This window comes from Glycine max, chromosome 1 (genome assembly GCF_000004515.6).
Source record: "Glycine max cultivar Williams 82 chromosome 1, Glycine_max_v4.0, whole genome shotgun sequence".
Classification (NCBI taxonomy): domain Eukaryota; kingdom Viridiplantae; phylum Streptophyta; class Magnoliopsida; order Fabales; family Fabaceae; genus Glycine; species Glycine max.
The window spans coordinates 54,075,576-54,091,509 of NC_016088.4; the positions used below are offsets into that span (position 1 = coordinate 54,075,576).

Sequence of the window (15,934 nt, forward strand, 5' to 3'; positions counted from 1 at the left end):
TAGAAATTTAGAATACAATTTTATTTTCGTAGCAATACCTCTAGTGTCAGTAAGAAGAGTAGGAGGATGATAGCCAGATGGAGCCAGTAAGTTTTATCGAACTATTGAAGAAAAAAAAAATATGTACAATGCCCATAAAAAATGCAAGCTAGAACACTCTTACCCAGTTACCTTTCTACATCAGCTACAAGGAAATCAAACGAGGGAAAGGAAAAAAAAGCTAATTAACTAAAAAAATCTTATGTACACAGATATTTGGTAGTGACATTCACTGAAGTAGAACAATAGTTCCGGAGGTATAAACTTGTCAGGATCTAAGGGGCCCAAAACCACCGGAAAGGCGTTCTAATCGAGACCATAGCAAGCTTCCTAGAGAGAATTTTGGTTTAGGTTCCATACTGCCCATGGTTTCATTTATATCCGAGGAGGAGGATGATTGATGCACCCTATGTGGCGACTTGTGATCAGTAACAACAGATCCACCGGAAGCTTGCCTTACCAATTCCACGATGTCTGGGTTCACTTCTTCACCTGAAGAATCCGTGACAAAGAATGATCCTACCGCTTTTTCTCCCTCTGTTCCAATCTCAAATCTTGATATGGATAGTCCATTTTCACGAAACACCCGGGTCACATTCGATAGAAGCCCCATTCTATTATCAGTTCGAATATCTACCATTAATCCCTGCAACAGTGCATACATGCATATTAATAACCCAACATCAATCATTACTTTCAATTCTTTTTTGTTATTTTGGGTTAATATAGAGCATGCATACATACATGCGAGACTCTGCGTTCAATTGCAGCGATTAAGCATAAGGTGAGTTCTTCCTTCTCCCTTTCACTGGGAAGAGCTAAACTACCCTTGCAGTTCCTTATGAAGTACTCCTGTAAACAACACAGATTATTAAGAAGTGTATTAGCGTAGGAAAGGTCATAGGTTCGAATTTCTCACACTATTAGTTTTTCAATTGAAAAAATAAAATAGTTGAATCCACAAGAAAGTAGGTTGGTAGATGTAGATTACATGGTACCTGATGAGCCATGGATCTCTTGGAACTAATGGCAGCATGAAAAACCACATACTGCATGTCCGTTAGAACGCAAACGGTGTCGAACAAGAGCTTAGGACGGTCTCTGCTCCTAACGTTGACGACCAAGTAGCCTTTGTCCTCGCATCGACCAACAGAGACGTGGGTCCCATCACAGCCCTTCTTGTGCTCCCCGCTACTGTCCCCGTCACAAGCGCGGCAACTCTCGTAATCCCTGTCGGCGTACATTAGCTGGTGGAGCCGCCGTTCCGTGTGGGTGCGCCCGGTGCCCAGCGTCGTCACCCTCACGCTCTTCTTCTGGCCGGTTTCGCCGTGAGCCGCAACCACATTCTCCAGCTGCTCCTCCACTAGGCCCAACCGTTCTGGGTCGCTTATGGGCCCAGGTGAGGATGCGTCTTCCAGGAATATAATGCAGGCCACCCTGTCATTGTGGGTCCAAGCCATAGCAGAGGTAACGCTGCAGCCCAACTCAACAAGCACTGCTGATAGCTCTGATAGTAGGCCCGGTCGGTCTGTCACACTCATCTCCAACGCTGTGTTCTCCTTTGGCACGTTTTGTTGCTGTGCCTGTGGTGCTTTCTGACTAACCATTTCTGTATCCCTTGAAATCTCCCTTTTACTTCTAGTGGCGCACAGTTCCTGCAGCACTAATCTTTTTAGTTTCATATCACCCATTTCTTTTGAATAATTAACTTAGATATAGTTAAAATATAATTTTGGTGCTTCATTCTTTTTTTTCAATTTAGTTTCTTCACTTTTTAAAAAATAACACTTTTGATTTATTAAACTAAGTTCATCTTTTTATTAATTTATCACATCAATTTAGCTAGCATGACAAATTATGAGAAATGTAATGCTTTAAATGTGTGTTTGCTATATTAGTCAAAATTAACACTGTTTTTGGCATTTACAAAATAAAACATGAAGTGCATGTCTCAGCACATTTTTTTTTTAATTTCTCTAACAAGTAAGTTTGAAGTATGACGTCATTATTTTTAAGTGCAAATAATACTAATAGAAAGAGACACAATGACCTGCTGGATGTGGAGCATGAGGGTTTCGTCTGTGAGCTTCTTGCCAGCTTCATCAGTCACGTGGAACACTGCATTTTGTAATAAAGAAAAAAAACCCACACGACATGGATCAGAACCGAGCCATTAACGTTTGCAGATGATGATAGTGCGATAGTTATGGGGTTTGGTGTTATATGATTCATGCATAGCTCATATATACATGATATAAAAACTAATAAGGTATTTAATAATTACACCATTTCGGTGGATTTGGAAAATTGTAGAAAGCTGGAGAATATAAAAGGGACTCAAGAGGGAGACACTGACCGTCCATACACCATCCACCATCAGAGGAAATGTATGATTTGGAAATGATGAGGTCAAGATCTGTCAACACTTGGACCATCTCCAATAATATGCCCTTCCTGTTTGCACTATCAACCTGCTTTTCCACAACACACATTTTATTGAATTTAATCTTTAAGTTTTTTAAGAGATGAAGACTAGAACTTTTATAATTCGCACGCGTTAGTACTTAGTAGTTGTTTTAGACCTCTATTTTAGCCGAAAGCCCTAACCATTTTATTCTTTTTGGTTGCGTGCGGCATGCAGGTTTTGCCTCTGATTTCTGTGAGTCCTTGTTTTTGATTATATACTATTTCATACAAAACATTTTATAATACTTTCTATAATATTATTTTTCCTCTCTCTAGCTCTAATCCGACACATCTTTCTTTGTTGAACAAATAAATTATATAAATGTAGGCAAAGACACTTTTTACTAACGGTTACGTCATTTTGATAGAACAAATTCAAAATTTGGTTTTCTTTAAGAGGAACTTTTTTCTTGGGTTCTTCCTATAAGATGACAACAAAGTAGAATTGTTTTATCCTTTCTCATTCACATCCCCTTGTAATAATGCTTAAAAAAGCAAGCACGTACCACAATTTGCATTGGCTTTTGGTACTAAGTGTTAGACTGACAACTAAATATCTTTGAACCTTGTATAATATAATATTATATAATGACAATGATTAGTTACTATATACTTAGTCGCCAAGTGGGAATGTCCACAATGGATATTAATCTAATATGTATCATGTTGTTCCCATTATTATTTTCCTACTATATACTAAATGGTTTATCTCATGAAAGTACTTATAGTACTATGCCTGCAGGTTAAAAATCTATGGGTGATGTTCACTGAAAAGCCATAAATGACGAAGTAGGGGACACTCCACGTATTCAAGCATAATTAATGAGTCAAACACACAATGAATAAGGCAAGATTGATTATTTAACATGTGCAACTTGTATGTAGAGAATTGTGTCTAACCTTCACCACAGTGCAGTCTGGGCAAGAATCATTTTCGATACAGACCCTGCCAGCGCAGAATTAAATACGTGTAATCCATTAATTAATCTATGATGAATCAGCTAAGCAAGAAAACAATGATATCTAATTAAACAAGAATCAGAAGACGACAAGAAGATTGTACTGCAGTACCTGGGAGGATGTATTCTTTCTATGAGCGATTCAATCTCGCGATCGATGTGGGCATGGTAACATATTTCCATTATTCCCTGAACCCTTGCTGCTATCTGTAGAATAAAGATTCACACGCTGTATAGTTTTGAAATGTTCTAAACGGAAAGAATGAACGGTGAAAGAAAGTGCGCATATCTATAATGGAGCGCCGTATATCTTGTTTCCAAACAGAAATTGTGAGTTATCGTAAAAAATTCTATCTTAAAAAAGACAAGGAAGTTGTATGGAAATTGAGCAGGGTTTTCCGCTCATTGAAGCACTGAAACTTTGAAGGAAATCATAAAAAAATAGCATTATGGGAGATTTGGAAAAGGAAAAAGAAAAAAAGAGAAGCGTATGGGCAAATTCATGAAAAATATTACAGACAGGATAGCTAAGGCGGTTACGTTACCTGTGCGGGTGGGTGTAGGGAATAGCAGCAGATGTAAAATGCATGGAGTGGAGATTTACGTTTGAGAAAGAATTGGAGAGAGAAGAGGAACAAAGAACGGGGCCAAATCCTGATTTTCTATATTTGGCAGCGTGTTCCGTGCTCTATTGGGTAGGAATACAAATGTTTTCTTTTTTCAATTTTCACACACCCCGCGTAGCCTAAACAAAATGGAATAGCATCCAATATTGGAGACCAAAATACTGAAAATGCAAATCTCGGTTCTCCCCCCTTTGGTATGTTGTTGTACTTCTTGGGAGCTATGTTTGTTCGTGACTTTTGGGGATACGACATAGTAATAAGAGAGTTGCTTCTATAGCTTCGGAAATGGAATTAGGATGGATCCATCCATCCCGAGAGTAAAAATAGATACTTTTTTCCCTATTTGGTTTGAGAAAATATAAAAATAAAAAAGTTAATTTCTAAAAATAAAAATAAAATTATTTTTTTTTCTTCCATCCAACCAAATAGGTAGGATCTTAGGAGGGAGAATTATTGTTGTGGTAATGCCACGTGTCTTTTGTTTTCTAGGTGGGTAGTTCTGGTATTCTGGGTGACTTGCTCATGCAGTAAAATACACATGTTATGGTGGCATCATTCATCATATCCCCCTTCCAAGCGGAATCCACGTATTTGCGTTAAACTGAGATTTGGATTCCACGCATCACACCTTGTTTGCAGCTTCTAGTTTTCCTTTCATACGAGCATCAAGTCACGCGCTTCAAATTCTCATGTCACAACCTCAGGTAACATTATTAGCAATTTTGACTTTTTAACTGTATTCTTTTTCAATTTGTTGATTCAGTTTAATTTATTCAATTCTCTAGCTTATATTTTTATCTAACAGTTATATTCCTTTCAACTTTTCTCATAATAATATTAGCAACCTTGAATGTTGATCCTTCCACATGTATTTGGATGTAGTAGTTTGCTCTTGTGTTTTATCTTCTTCTTTTTTCTTAACAAAAAGAAATATTTAGTGGTGGTTGTGATTCTTATGTGGCGTGACGGCTGAATTGAAGATGACAGTTGGGGCTATAGCTTCCACCAAAAAAGGCAAAGTTTGAACTCTGAATTTTTTACCTTAAACCTTCTCCCAGGTCCGTCTCTCAATTTGGGGTGGGTCAGCTACGATTGTAATAAATGGAAGTGCAGTTAGTTGATAATTTCCGTAGAAAAAAGAAATGGATCTTGATTCTGTGTGCGGTTGGTTTGGGTGGGTTTAGCGCTTTCAAGCTCTATCACGCGCCTTCCGTAGCTCGCAAGAGAAAGAGGCTTTCGAATCTTCTCAGTGCATTGGTCTCCGTAGCGGAAGCCGTATCCGAATCTGCTGATACCATTGGAATCGTCTCCAGAGACGTTAAGGATTTTCTGGAATCCAATTCAGATCAAATCCCCAACAGCTTGAAGCAGATTTCCAAGATAGCTCGCTCGGAACAGTTGTCTGAGTCTTTGGTTAGCGTCACCCGTGCTGTGACCGTGGGAGTCTTGCGTGGCTATGAATCCATGAACCGGACCGGTGGTGACCAAACCGGTTCAACCGTCGTGGACCGGGTGCTTGACAAAATTTTAACATCAGCAGGGTCAGGTTTTGCTTCTGTAGTTCTTGGAAGCTTTGCTAGGAACCTTGTTCTTGCCTTCTATTCAGACCAACATAACCACTCAGGTAGGGAATTTAACTCGAGCAATTCCAATTCGGAAACTGTTCTAGCATGGGTGGATGTAGTTTGTGGTGATAGGTGTGGGGAACTAATTGGGAATTGTGTTCAATTGTTTGTGAGCACCGCGGTTGCGGTTTATCTCGACAAGACCATGCATATCAACACCTATGATGATTTCTTTGCTGGCTTAACTAACCCAAAGCATGAGACCAATGTGAGGGACATGTTGTTATCTGTTTGTAATGGCGCTGTGGAGACTCTCGTCAAGACATCTCACCAAGTGATAACAAGTTCAAATGCTGATGTTGGTTCTGGTTCGGATTCATATTTATCTATCGGAGAAACTGTGAGAAATGAGGACTTGGGTGTAGGAATGTCGTCGGTTGAATCGAAAGTGGATGTTTGTGATGATGAAAATAAGAGTGGTTGGCTGAGCAAGGTTTCGTCTACGTTGGCGGTTCCCAGCAATAGGAGCCTTGTTCTCGATGTGACCGGCAGGGTGACATTTGAGACTGTTAGGTCGTTCATGGAGTTTGTTTTGCAGATATTTTGTGCTTCTGTGAGAAGATGTGCTCATATTGTTCATGAGGCAGTACTTGAGATTGTGAGATATGTTGCAGCAAAATCCTCTGTTATCGTCACAATATGTCTCTCGTTGTGCCTGCACATAATGGGTGGAGGTTGGGCTTTGGTGACAGCTTAAGTAGTTGTGACTACTTTCATTCACCAAATAGATGTCAATGCCATGCAGTTGAACTTGAAAAGTTTTCTGTAGTTGCTGCTTCCTTGGCCATGCAGTTGTATCATAATATATATATATATATATATATATATATATATATATATATATATATAACACATACATCGATTAATTTTTTAAATGAATTTGAAATTCTGAAATATTAAAGAATGTACAGTGACCATGGAAGTCGTGTCTTCTCTTACCAATGTAAACTCATGGGGCAAACAGCAGTACTTTCTGTGTTGGGTGTTATCATTCATGATTAGAAGTTTAGAACCATTCTTGAATTGGAATCTTAATATTTTATTGTAAACACATCAGTTTGTATATGTTATTGATTTGATATTTTCCACTGGCTGGGGGTACATGCGCGGGTCATTTGAACTCTGTTCCCCATCCCCCCTTTTTGGATATAACAACTCTGCTTCATGACAAAACTAAATGAGAGGGATTTCCTAATGCCTTGTTTTTTTGTTTTTTTTTTAAATACATTTCCTAATGCCTTGTTAGCTCACTATGGCTAGCATTCCCCTCGTGGATAATGTTTTTAAACTGCTGCTGGAGGGGCGAAGCCAATGCTTCTTCTGGCATTTCATATACTTCAATTGTAATTACTGTTAAACTTCTTGATCTGTGTTTGGAAAATTTGTCATATTACTAACTGACTGAGCCTCAGCTATTCTGTGTTTGAGCTTAAAGTGCATTGCAACTAACATGACATCCAACCTGCACACGTAAATTCTCTGCACATCCTTCTTTTCGTATTATTCATTCCATCGTCAGTGGAAGTGGAATGTTTATATATGGCTAACAATGGCAGAGGAAATTGCACTTATGCACGTTTGGTATATAGTTTGCAAGCTTAATATTAGTAAGCATTTAAATCAGCTAAAACTAAACCTTTATTAACATGCAATGCAACACTATCTGTCGTTAGATTAGCTATGTCAGTTATTATCTAGTTAGTTGTTTCATTTATAAAAAAGGACCTGGGAGTGCCAAATTAACTAACACTCATTCCTTATTTGTATTTTTATGAATTGGATGAACATGATTTGAGAATTTTCATCGGTTGGATCCAACTTTACCATGATGGATAAAAGATTGAAGGACGACGTTACTGGTGAAATCAGACTATTCATACTCAAGTCCTTACATGCTAGTGCAAATATCGGTTCGGCAAGAACGCGTGATGAATAATTATCTCCCATCACTCTCGGTTTATACGAGTGAAGCTCAATTCTTCCGTTATGACAACATATCACACGGATCTATTTGTGTATAAACTGTAAACAAGCTGTCCTTGGACCAAACATTTTCCTAAAATTAAACGCCACGAGGAAGGCTTCATGCTCCGATTTATGATGGAAAGTTCACCCGTGATCACTAATTAACTAAAAAGACAGCTCCAACTATTGCTTCAATGGACCTCGAGGACAAAATCTCCCGTGGTATAGGAACATTGCCACACGTTATTATAATTATTGATTAAAAAAAATCAATTCTTGAGGTTATGAGAAAAGTACATTTATTGGGGGGAAAAATAATAAGAAAAAACAACTTTTTCATGACCTAAAATTAACTTTGCGTAAGTTAATTGGTAAAAACTCAATTGTATTAGCTTATTCCCAAGTGATTTTTTATTTACTTGTGTTTAAACTAATTTAAATTTATGGAAGATTTTTTTTATTTTTTTCTTATTTTATTCTCTTTCAAAAGTTTCTGGAGAAGTTCATTTAAACTGATTTTTGGACAGATATGATAATAGAATATAAATCGAATTAAGAAATTTAAAAATATTTCATACTCTGTGACCATTATGTTGGGATAAAAATAGACGAACTTGATTAAAAAATTATTAAGTACTAGTACCCGTTACTTTGTTAGTCACGGAATGGATTCTCTCCTACGTATGCCTAGATGGCTAGATTTCTTTAGGCTACTTGGAGAAGACAACATCAGCAGCATAATTATTGAGGAATTATGGCAAGTTAATGCCTGTAACATATAACAAAGGCATGCACAGTACTTTCCTGTATAGTAGTAGTAGTAGCAGCAGCTTATTTCTTCGAGGCCTCTCTATCTATGCAACTCAAATGGTAGTAGTAGGAAGTTTTAAATAATATCTGAAGTTATATCATCAAGCTCAACTGTCAACTAATATGATCACTACTCCTCCAGACTAAAGAGGCACACAACTTATTGATTACATTGAATACTGAAATCAGAGAAGAGTTATAGCCTGCATTAAATTCAAAGTTATGGTTACCTCTACAAGTCAATACTCACATACTCTTTTTTTTTTTATTCATTTGTCTCATAATTTAACTGATAAAAAAAAGGATTACGGTCTTATTATGTGTTACCTCTTCAGTTTTGTTTTTTTTTTCAAAGATATATAAGAGATTTAAATGACCACACAACTATCAGGTAGACAAGTATTTCCATGGTAGTTTAAATTTCATAGCATATACAGTAATAATATAAATATAGTTCTAAATATATAAGCATAAAAGTAAGGAAAGAGCATCTCGAGCCTTGTCCAAATAAACAAGCTACCAGAACCTAATGTACAATATTACTAAACAACCATCAATACAAGAAGGGAGAAAATTCTTTCAAGGGTTATTATGCTTCTGCGTATAAATATAATCGATGTGTGCCGTAAGTGTCCTCCTCATCAAACATTCCTCTTCTTTAAATCCTTCACAGCTTTCATCAACTTCCTCAACATCCTAGACGCATGAAAAATATATGGATCAGACCCTTACTAAACATAACCACTGAGAATAAGAAAAAAGAGAGTGTAAAAGCTAACGACAGAAATAAAACTCAACCAACCTGAGGGTGTGTAGACACCAAAGATTCCTTGTATAAAGCTGGTTCAGGGCGTGTGGAGTGGGTGATCATGCAGCAGAGGAACAGAACAGTGAAGAACAGGATCGTGACCTTGCTCATATTTGCTTTATGCTAGTGAGAGAAAGGAGAGAGGGTTTGTGTGAGTTGAATGGAGGCAGGGATTGATGCTGGGAATTTATACAGAGAGATAAGGTGGAAAATGAAGGTGTGAACCTTGGAAGGTGAAGAGGGAATTTATTTAATGCAGGTGGTAATCAAATTTTCTACAACCAAAAAAAGTTTTCTCCTTTTTCTTTTTTTAAGAAAAAAAATAAACGGTCATGTCAATAGTGGGGAAATTTTGAGCAGAACCAAAAGGCAGGCAGAACCACAAGTAATGAACCGAAAAACAAATCAACAAGAAAAGAAAGGTTCGAACTTCGAAATTCCCCACTTTATAATTAATTGCTGGATTTTTTTGTTATTTGTAGGATTACTTGTCTGTCTCTGTTTTTAGCTAACGAGAGAAACAGAAAAGGTGTCCTACATGAGAGAAAAGTGTAGAAGGAATAAGGCAACAATGTGCCGTGTTTGGCAGTGGCAGTGGCAGTGGCGAAAGGTAATGCCATGTTTGCATTTTTTTCCTGCATGACTTGTTACTAATCGCTCTCATTTTGCATGTTTCTCGTGGACAGAGCACCCCACTTACTGCACAGTTGCTTTTCTATTTTTTAACAAGACAAGATTTCACTGAACACAGCAGAATAGATTCTTTATATTATTATTTAATTAAAAATTATTATGCATAATAAATCTGTTAATTTTTATAATAATTATTTTAAAAATAATTTTAAACACTATTTTGATTAGTTAACATATAAAATTTATGCCAAGATTACATGCATGTTTTAAAAAAAAAAATAGATAACATAGTGAATTCATTATTAATTCAAACACACACTTAAAATGTTGCTTGAACTCAAAAATGACAAATAAGAAATGGTCTCTTTTCTCGAAAAACAAAAAAAAAATGTCTCTTTAATTTTGGATTTATTTTTCAGATGTGTATATACGTAAATGAGATAGAAATAATTATATTTAGTATTATTTTTTGTCTTTTTACAAGAAATAAGTATAGTGATAAAAATGAACAAGGGGTACTATTAGGTAGAAGTAGTATTACATATGGTGTTAAATTTTATATTTTTAAAAGTGAAATTTAGTTATATTTAATAAAATTAGTTGAAAAGTTAATTTAGAAGCTGGAAAGTTAGTTATTAATAAACTAAAAAATATAAAATAAAAGAAAAATAATAAATCATATTTTATTTAAAAAGATAACTAAGAAATTAAATAAATATATTAAAGATAAAAATAAAAAATATATAAAAAACTAGACATTATCATTTTAAAAAATATCATGTGAAATAACGTTTCAAAAAATGATAAAAATTATTAAAAACATTTATTTACTTAATAATCAAACAAGATTTTTAAGATAAAAGAAAGTTAAAAATTATTGCAATGGATAATCTTAATGAACAGTTGCTAGAACGTGATCTAAGAAAAAGTTTTGTTCTCACTCGTAAATTTATGATCTTTTTATAATTAGGAGAGATAAATAAGTTGTGTACGGCCGGTGTGCTGAAAAATAATAAAGAAAATGAGTTATAAAATACTAGTGGGAATAATACTGCTCTACTTTCAAGTGGCTTGCTTTTCAACAATTAAACCAATAAGGTGCATTGAACTAAGTAGTAATCGACCTTATAGTCTTTTAAGATTATAATGTACAGGAATTATGTCAAAAAAAATAATTATAATAGCTACCTTCAGTTGGTAAAAGTTACCAAAAATAATAATGGATGTGCTTTAAAAAAGAAGAAGAAATAATTGAGCATACAACGAAACAACAGAATTATTGCGAAATATCATGAACTTTGTTTTGACATAAATATATGGATGAATATGATATGATAGTATTTTTTTACTTGAAAGTTTATTCATGTAAATTTGTTGTTATTAAAGATTTTTTCCTTTTAAAAAAACATACATGAATCTATAAAAAGATTAATCTTTCTTTTATGATTTATTTTATCATATCTAAAAAAAATTGTCATAAAATTGATCATAGTCTGCATATCCTCATTCAGAAGTGCAATCGAAGTTGAACTCTTCCTATTCGTATAGGATGTATCAAGTGATAACACTTCTCATTGTAAAAAAAAAAAAAACAAGAACTATAAATTTGAGCCATATGACATTTATATTTATAATTTTTCATATGTGCATTTTTTTAATATTGACAATTCAAATATCATCTATTGATTTATATTTGTAATTTTCCAAATAATATTTATTAATAGGTGATATACAATGTGTTTGGTAAGAGATTTTAGTAGCTTATATAATATGTTTTTGTTTTCCCTTTTCTCACAAAAAACTACTATTAAGTGGTAATACATTTTTTTTATTGCTTAAAACTTGTTAAAAAAATATAAAACTATGAATTAGACTCATTAAATAAAAAGTAAAACTTATGAAATTTTATAATTTTTAATAAAATTAAATCAATAATAATAAAATATTCAAAAGAATATATAAAAAAAATAATGTTACTAACATTTTTCTTTCAGAAAAAATCGTCTTCTTTATAATAATAGTGGGTATTATTTTGCTTAAAAAAAAGAATGGGTATTATTATATATTTGGATTACTACAATTGTATCATTGAGAGTTATGTTATTCATGTAATAATTTTAATAACATCTTTTATAACATTAATGGTTTTTTCTTTTATTACACCAATAATTTTATTACAGATTTTTCGTTTTTATTTTTCACGTGTATTTTTTTAAGACAACTAATTGGATGCCCGTGTCGTGATGATTTCTTCGCATGCCTCTAATACCACTGTTTTTGCTATAATGGGAATAAAATTATAAAATTATTAATAACAATTACATCATCTGATGCCAAGTATTTTTGCATACATAATATCTAATATATGATATTTTGCCTCTTTAAAAAAAATCTAATATCTAAAGAGCAAACAGATTTTTACAAAGTAACCCTCAACGTTTTTGTACACATAACTTGTCGTCGTGTGATGATGAGTTGTCAATCATATGCACCGATCAAGCCTCTGATTTCTAATTGCTAAGTTCATGTAAGATAGAAGTGTACATGCACGAGAGATAAGTATTGACAAACTAGACAAGGTTACTGAAAATGGAATATGATCCCTAATTCTCTATTGACCGCAAATAGATATACATAAATGATAACCAAAGGACAATTAGTTTATGTCTATATCATAAGTGCTGTCTTTGCGCATCTCTTCAAGGTGAATTTTAGCCACTTTTTTCGTTTCTAAAACTAAGTGTCTTAACTGGTAGAAAAATAATACTTGATTTGCTTAATGCATATATATATATAACAAATTTCACTGGCGTCATTAGTAACATATATAACTAGGAAAACTAACATGCAAGTAATTAACGAATGGAATCGAACTTGGCTTAGCTCTGGTATCTGCGAGTGTTTGGCATGTATTAGAAAATTATGTCACGAAATACTTGTACCAAAAAATAAAAAGTGTAAAGAAACAGAATCTATTCCAACGCGTAAGGATCTAAAACTAAAATCCTCATTCAGTGTCAGCGTATATCCTTATGTGTTATGTCAAATTAAGGATACAGCTTTCGGCAAAGATGAACTAAAGTTGTATGTAATCTAGAAATAAAACTCCCCGACAGAGAGTCAAACATTAGTGGCACAAGTCATTTGGTATTTGAATTTTTTAACCAAGGTCAGAAATTTGATCCTGTGATTATCTGTCACCGTGGAATTTTTCCATTAACCAAAACATTCATGCTTATGTAGTACCTCTGAATTCATTTGTCAAAAAAAAAGAGTGTCATGTGTGTTACTTTTTCGGTGAAACTAAATTGTCATTTGCAAGTTTTTATTATATATTTTTTTTCTTTTTCTGTCTCTCTTTTCATAATTATGCTCTCTTTTATCTCTTTTTTGCGCACTATTATGTAATATCTTATACAGATTTCATACATAAATACAATTTCTCATTCAATATTTATTTAAGACCGCTCGTGACAAGCGTATCCTGCCTATTCCAATTTACTGATCACATGTTCAACTAACAATAGAAAAGGACTTGTGATGTCAGCAGTTATGTATACTTATTCTTGGACGTGAAAGAAACAAATAATCATTAATTAAATTTTGTTTCGTAACGTTGACCAAACAATGGAATAAAAGTAATTATTATAGATTATTAACCTAGAGAGAGATTTAAGAAATAAATTTCAAAATTCTCCCTTTTTTCACTCACTAAGCCAACCTTAACTCCTAAGTATCTTATTTTTTTGAAGGATAAAAATCAAAAAAGTTTTTTATAAGGACTAAAATTAAGCCAATCATTTTATATGAACTAATAACATATTTACCACAGTAGTTTGTACTTGTAGGCTTACAGCAACATAATCTGTGCTCAACCATTGTAATAAGGCTGTAAGAAAGAGTTGCTTATGTGTTCAAAATTGTAGGGGGGGACTTTTTGTTTCTTAATTCTATAAGGTTTTAAATATTACATATTTGTTATAAACAAAAGTTACATATCTAAATGAGTTAGTTTCCGGATTATTTTTCAACGTGGATACAGATGGGTCTAGTGCGATCGAGACAATTTTTTTCCAGCCCAGTGTACAAGGACGACAGAAAAATAAAAAAATATAAGAGCCCATCTTCCGAGCAAAGACAAAACAAACTCAGCTTGCTTGCAGGACCAATTCCAATGAAAAAAAAAGCATATATACGCATAATCTCAGCTAACACAAGGCAATTATTATTTATACCTCCCTCATTTCATAATATACCTCCCTCTTTTCATAAAAAATATGATTAAAATAGATACCAAATATAATTATAAATTGAGGTTGGTTGCATGTGAAATCAATGAGTGACAATTTTGTAACCTTTAGGCCTTTTTTTTTAAAAAAAAAATTATCTTTATTGTAAGCATATTCTCTATTATATGTTCTTTGATCGTTTTGAAAAATACATTATTTTGAATATTTCTATAAAAAAAAAATTGATGCTTATTAATATTTATTGAATGAGTTGAAATGTTTATTTACAAGAACACTCACCAGTGTCCCTTTGCCATTAGAGACCAATAAATTAAAAGTCTCACTGTTCCGAAGAAATACAAGCCTTGTTACTCTTGATCCTTATCCAAATTATTAGGTGATGACACGCGATGATTTTATGCCTTACAGATAATTCATCATGTCCATCCACGTGAATGTGACGGACTTGCGGGGTCTAATCGATTTCAAGAAAAACCTCGTGCTTCATGCTATTCCTCAAACATCATAGGACCGGGGCTACCGAGCCAAAAGCAAAAGAGGTTGCTAAAGTAATCCCTTGAAAATCTATCTCTTTTTTGCTATAAGTTTCATCTTTGTTAATTTTTCACTTTTTTATTTTATTTTGCATCAAAATATCTTGTTGGTCCTTTGCTACTTTTTTTCCCCTCTTTGATGAATTGTTTCCTTCCCAACTTTATATCTCCTTCCTGTTTCACATGGTTTGCTTACTGCGTTCCTCCTTTTACCATAATTTTCAGCAATTATTGTACTCTCACCCTTGCCAAAATATAAAGCCAGCCACACTATCAATGTGAGGCCAAGTCTCTTGAAGCTTGTTTAGATATTGTTTAGCCATGCCACTGACGTGAGTCTGTATTCATGTGGTCACTTTGTTTTATTAGTCATTCGAAATCGATGACCAACTTGTTTCCTTCTTCACTATTACGGGGTCGTAATAAGAAAAAAAAAACTGCCATATTTGTCGCTCGAATTAGCCACTAAGCTGTGGAGGAGATTGGTTCAAAATGTTGCCTGGTCTATGGCCCATTTGCTAGGGCATTTTGTTTAATGGATGTTGCAGCTTTAATGCTTTACAGTTTTGTTTGCTTAAGCAACTGAGCTAGCTAGACTCCTTGGTTTAATGCTTTATAGTTATCATTTACAAACTCTGTCTTAGAATGTTACTCATATATATTAAATAGTTTTAAAATCTTAAATATATAATTACGTGCGCGGAATGCCCTAACTTTTTGACATACCTGATAATAATAATCATGAAGTGATTCTCACCAGTGACTGCTTGGTATTAAAAGCCCTCCTTTGACGGGGAAGCAGGGTAAGCGATCCATAAAAAAATAGACGGGAAAGGAAATTTAAAATTACTAAACAGCTTTAAACTAAGCCATAATTTTTTTTACAAAAACAATATACGTACGTATATAATAATCATTATTCTTTAATATTATGCATCCACTCATATATACACGTAAGTAGCCTAGCTAGTCTAAGAATTCAAAAGGTGAAGCCGTCTCCCTTGTAATTTAGCCTATATATTTTTTTTATCACTAAGATATTAGTGGAAAGTATGTATCAGTAATTTTATTGATTGTTAATCTTTATTAGAAAACATAACTTCCTGTCTCGCATACGTAGCTGCATTGCCTGTCTCATTTAATACGTGCGTATGGTAGCATACAGGTGATAGTGCAACGGAAATATCATGCATGTTATTTAATAAAAGTTATCCATATCC

At 34.0% G+C, this 15,934-nt stretch overlaps 2 protein-coding genes across 4 annotated transcripts; one reads left to right on the plus strand and one right to left on the minus strand.

Annotated features, from left to right (window-relative positions):
* Positions 1 to 4,402, minus strand: LOC100781435 (ACT domain-containing protein ACR1). The gene is made up of 8 exons (XM_006573606.4): positions 4,010 to 4,402; positions 3,577 to 3,671; positions 3,406 to 3,451; positions 2,396 to 2,510; positions 2,090 to 2,157; positions 1,038 to 1,694; positions 784 to 891; positions 1 to 685 (listed from the first exon to the last, which is right to left on the minus strand). Exons 2-8 carry the CDS (start codon positions 3,645 to 3,647, stop codon positions 308 to 310), a joined length of 1,443 nt encoding a protein of 480 aa, XP_006573669.1. The 5' UTR covers positions 3,648 to 3,671; positions 4,010 to 4,402; the 3' UTR covers positions 1 to 307.
* Positions 4,403 to 4,583: 181 nt separating this feature from the next.
* Positions 4,584 to 6,796, plus strand: LOC100811737 (protein PHLOEM PROTEIN 2-LIKE A10). 3 transcript variants are annotated; one of them, XM_014776356.3, is made up of 2 exons: positions 4,584 to 4,794; positions 5,029 to 6,796. In XM_014776356.3, the coding sequence occupies exon 2, from the start codon at positions 5,192 to 5,194 to the stop codon at positions 6,410 to 6,412; it is 1,221 nt and encodes a 406-aa protein (XP_014631842.1). In that variant the 5' UTR covers positions 4,584 to 4,794; positions 5,029 to 5,191; the 3' UTR covers positions 6,413 to 6,796. The 3 variants fall into 3 exon arrangements, with proteins under 3 accessions (XP_014631842.1, XP_006573671.1, XP_006573672.1); XM_006573608.4 differs by having other exon boundaries at positions 5,071 to 6,796; XM_006573609.4 differs by having other exon boundaries at positions 5,149 to 6,796.
* The last annotated feature ends 9,138 nt before the right edge of the window (positions 6,797 to 15,934 follow it).

Coding starts and splice junctions, on each gene's coding strand:
- LOC100811737 (XM_014776356.3), top strand. CDS start 5,192: ATGGAAGTGCAGTTAGTTGATAATTTCCGTAGAAAAAAGAAATGGATC.
- LOC100781435 (XM_006573606.4), bottom strand. CDS start 3,647: ATGGAAATATGTTACCATGCCCACATCGATCGCGAGATTGAATCGCTC. Junction 2,158..2,395: donor TGGTGGATGGTGTATGGACG/GTCAGTGTCTCC, acceptor TACAAAATGCAG/TGTTCCACGTGACTGATGAA. Junction 1,695..2,089: donor TCATGCTCCACATCCAGCAG/GTCATTGTGTCT, acceptor TTAGTGCTGCAG/GAACTGTGCGCCACTAGAAG.